At 59.9% G+C, this 3286-nt stretch overlaps 1 protein-coding gene across 1 annotated transcript; it reads left to right on the forward strand.

The window, feature by feature from the left end:
- Nucleotides 1–253: 253 nt before the first annotated feature.
- On the forward strand, nucleotides 254–2860 carry LOC119454200 (membrane metallo-endopeptidase-like 1). The gene has a single exon (XM_037716187.1). The coding sequence runs from the start codon at nucleotides 254–256 to the stop codon at nucleotides 2858–2860; it is 2607 nt and encodes an 868-aa protein (XP_037572115.1).
- Nucleotides 2861–3286: the final 426 nt, after the last annotated feature.

The following is a 3286-nucleotide window of genomic DNA, read 5'->3' on the forward strand; positions in this document are numbered from 1 at the left end:
ATTCACAGGGTTTCTTTGTGTGCTCGTATATACGGCTACAAATGCTTTCCAGCTTTGAATATATTTCATGCTCGTATGTTTTTCTTTTCGTTATAAATACCATGAAAGAAAGGAAAAGAAAGCCATTTCGCCAACGTGATCATGCGCCACGCTCGCGAGCACGAGGACACGAAGAATAAGAAGCAGCACCGCGTCCGTCGTTCCTCAGGCCTGGGACACGCAGGAAACAAGAAGGAACGAGGACACGCCCGGAATGGCCGAGGAGTCGCACCTCATCTTCGACATCCCGCAGGACGAGATCGTCGTCAGCTCCTCGCTGACGCGCATCAGCAGGGTGCGAGCTGGCGGCGGAAGCAGCCGGGCCCCACTGGAACACTTCAGCACCAGCGCCCTCGGCCGCGTCGACGACTCGGTCCAGGAGGAGCCGTTCGTGCGCATCGCCGCCGACCAGCCAGATCCGGCGGACGAGCACCAGCGCAACGCCAATCGCGCCGACCGCGCCAGGCCCAACTCCGAATTCGGCAGCGCCGTCGGCGGCAGCAGCGTGCGAGCCATCAGTTTCCTGCTCATCTCCGTCGCCTGCCTGCTGCTCATCGGTTCCATGATCCTCACTGACGTCACCAACAAGGACGCCAAGGATGCGGCCGCCGCCGCCGGCGTAGAATTCGAGAATAGCACCGAAGTGTCCAACGCGGAGTCCGGGGCCAGCGACCGCGCCGACGCCACGGCACCACCCAAAGCGTCGCCCGATGGTGTCGAAGGCAACAGGCTCCTTCGGTCTCCCGAGGAGGACCGCAATTTGTTCAAGGCGAGGCGAACGGCGTCCAGGCACTCTCGAGGACCTCGGAAGAGCCTTCACCGTCTCCTGAAAGGCTCCAAGTGCACGAGCAAGGCGTGCGTCGAGCAAGGCACCAAGCTTGTAGACGAACTGGAGCCCAAGATCAGACCCTGCGACGACTTTTACCAGCACGCGTGCGTTCGCTGGCAGCACCGGCAGCCAACGAACGTGCAGAGCGACCGCCTCTCGGTCGACTACGCGCTCATCGACCTCTTCGGCGAGCTGCTGGTCAACGTGATCCGCTCGGACGCGACGCCGTTTCCGGAGCTCAAGTTTTTCATCGACGAGTGCGTCCGGCCGCAGCCGAACCTCTTCCGGAACGTGAGGGACGCCATACTACGCCATCTCGACCTCAAGGGTTGGCCGTACGAGGTGGACAGCACCATCCCCGACCAGACGCTGTCGGCAAAAGTGGGCAGGGTGTTTTCCGAGATTGGTCTCGAGACGCTCTTCAGCGTGTATCGCGGTCTCACTGGCACTGTCATCGGCCAGCCGCGCAATCTTTTGCTTCGTCACTTCCTCGGCTCGGAACCGCAGCTCGCTGGGCGTCTGGTCGGCAAGGCTTACGAGGCCCTTCTCCAGACTATGGCGAAGAAGACGGCCGTTCCGTTCGAAGAGTCGGCGATGACGAATGTAACGGCCGTCGAAATTCTGCTTCGCCGAATGCTGAACTCCAACCGGGCCGTTATAGATGCTGGACGCCTTAAAAACTGCTCAACGCGTCAGATGATCGACCTGCCCAGGCTCGGCACCGTCAACATGCACAGGTTCCTTGAAGATGCGGTGGGCGCGGATTCGGCGATGTCAGAGACGACCAGCGTCCGCCTTTCGGACACTGATTACTTCGACCGAATGCGCACCCTCGCTCTGACGAAGCACGACCTACTCAATTACGTCACCTATAGAGTCGTCCTTGAGCTGACGCCACTGATAAGCAACTGGACACTCCGGTCAACGCTCGCCTCCGTGGCCTACTCCCGTTACGCAGAGTTCTCCGAGCGGTTAGACCCGGCTCAGATGTGCGTTCGCTTCCTGGAACGCTACGAGCCTGTGGTGCCGCTTTACCTGTCGTTCAAGAGGGCCCTCGAGCTATTAGGAGGTCCCTCAGTGATTCGAACCGTGCTGGACGTTCTAAAGAACACGTTTCTCACCGACCTCCAAAATTCCACCATGTTCACGAACGCCTTCAAGCAGCACGCGACCAACCAGGTGAAAGACATCTACTGGGAGGCCCTCATGCCGTACTGGCTGTCCGAGCAAAAGGCCGCCGAGTCGTACGCCGACGGCCTGTATACCAACAACCCGCGGCACCCAGCACCGCACTTTTTCTACTTCTGGATGCGCACTTCGGCCCAGAGGAAGCGCGACTTCCTCTTTGGCAACAAGACCTCCTGGACGGGCGGCTTCCTGAACGCGTGGGCGACGCTCGACCCTCCGTACGACCACCTGGAGATACCGCTGCCCGTCTTCGACTTCATGATGCCCAACGACTCGAGCATCGCACACCTTCACCTCCCGCGCGTCGGCCCGCGAGTCTACCGAGAGCTACAGCGCTTCCTGTGGCACGAGGCCATCAACTTCGACCTCGAGCGACCGGCGTCCGAGGAGTCTCACTACTTCGACCGCCTGCGGCGCTGCCTGGAGAACCAGTACCGGGACATCGACTTCAACCCGAGCCGCGTGCCTTTCAACTCGGCCAAGACGTCGGACTCGGACCTCCTGGACCTGTTGGCAGTCCGCACGGCGTTTCACGCCTACCTTCGACAGCTTGGGGCGCACGACGGCGACTACCGGCTGGCCGGAGCGCCCAACCTGAGCGGACAGCAGCTCTTCTTCCTGTACTACGCGCACAGCCACTGCGAGCGGCTCAACCCGCGCTTCGCGGTCAAGCTGATGACCAACGGGCCGGTCAGTCCCGGGTGGTACAGGGTCAACGGCCCGCTGCGAAACATGCCCGACTTCGCCATCGCTTTTGGCTGCCCGCCGGGCACCTCCATGAACCCGGCCGATAAGTGTCTATGACCCGCACGTGCCGGAAGGACGCACAGCTTGTGCGTATTGTTCTCTCTGATGCACGTCTCCCTTGGTTTTGGCCAAATAAAGAGCAAGCACGCGAGTACGGCGTGCGTGCAGGCATGCGTTTACGTGAAATGTGTCGTGTATGCTGTGAAGTCCCCCTTTGTTGTACAGGTAGTGACAAGTTAGTCAGCACAGGCCAGTGCATGCTGAAGAAATTTTGCGTTTTAAAATCCAAAGCGAAGCCCTGGATTTCGGTCACCGCGAATACACGCAAAGTGCCTCGAGCAACCAGTCGCGCGGCACCTTTGCGTGTATTCGCGGGCTTCTTTCACGCTCAGAAAAACACTTTCATGTAGCACGTAATGAGCAACTTAAAGTTGTATTGGCACTTCCACATGTTGCTGCGCAAGCTGCCGTCGGCGCGGCAGC

Source organism: Dermacentor silvarum, chromosome 5 (genome assembly GCF_013339745.2).
Source record: "Dermacentor silvarum isolate Dsil-2018 chromosome 5, BIME_Dsil_1.4, whole genome shotgun sequence".
NCBI classification, from domain to species: domain Eukaryota; kingdom Metazoa; phylum Arthropoda; class Arachnida; order Ixodida; family Ixodidae; genus Dermacentor; species Dermacentor silvarum.

Coding starts and splice junctions, on each gene's coding strand:
- LOC119454200 (XM_037716187.1), top strand. CDS start 254: ATGGCCGAGGAGTCGCACCTCATCTTCGACATCCCGCAGGACGAGATC.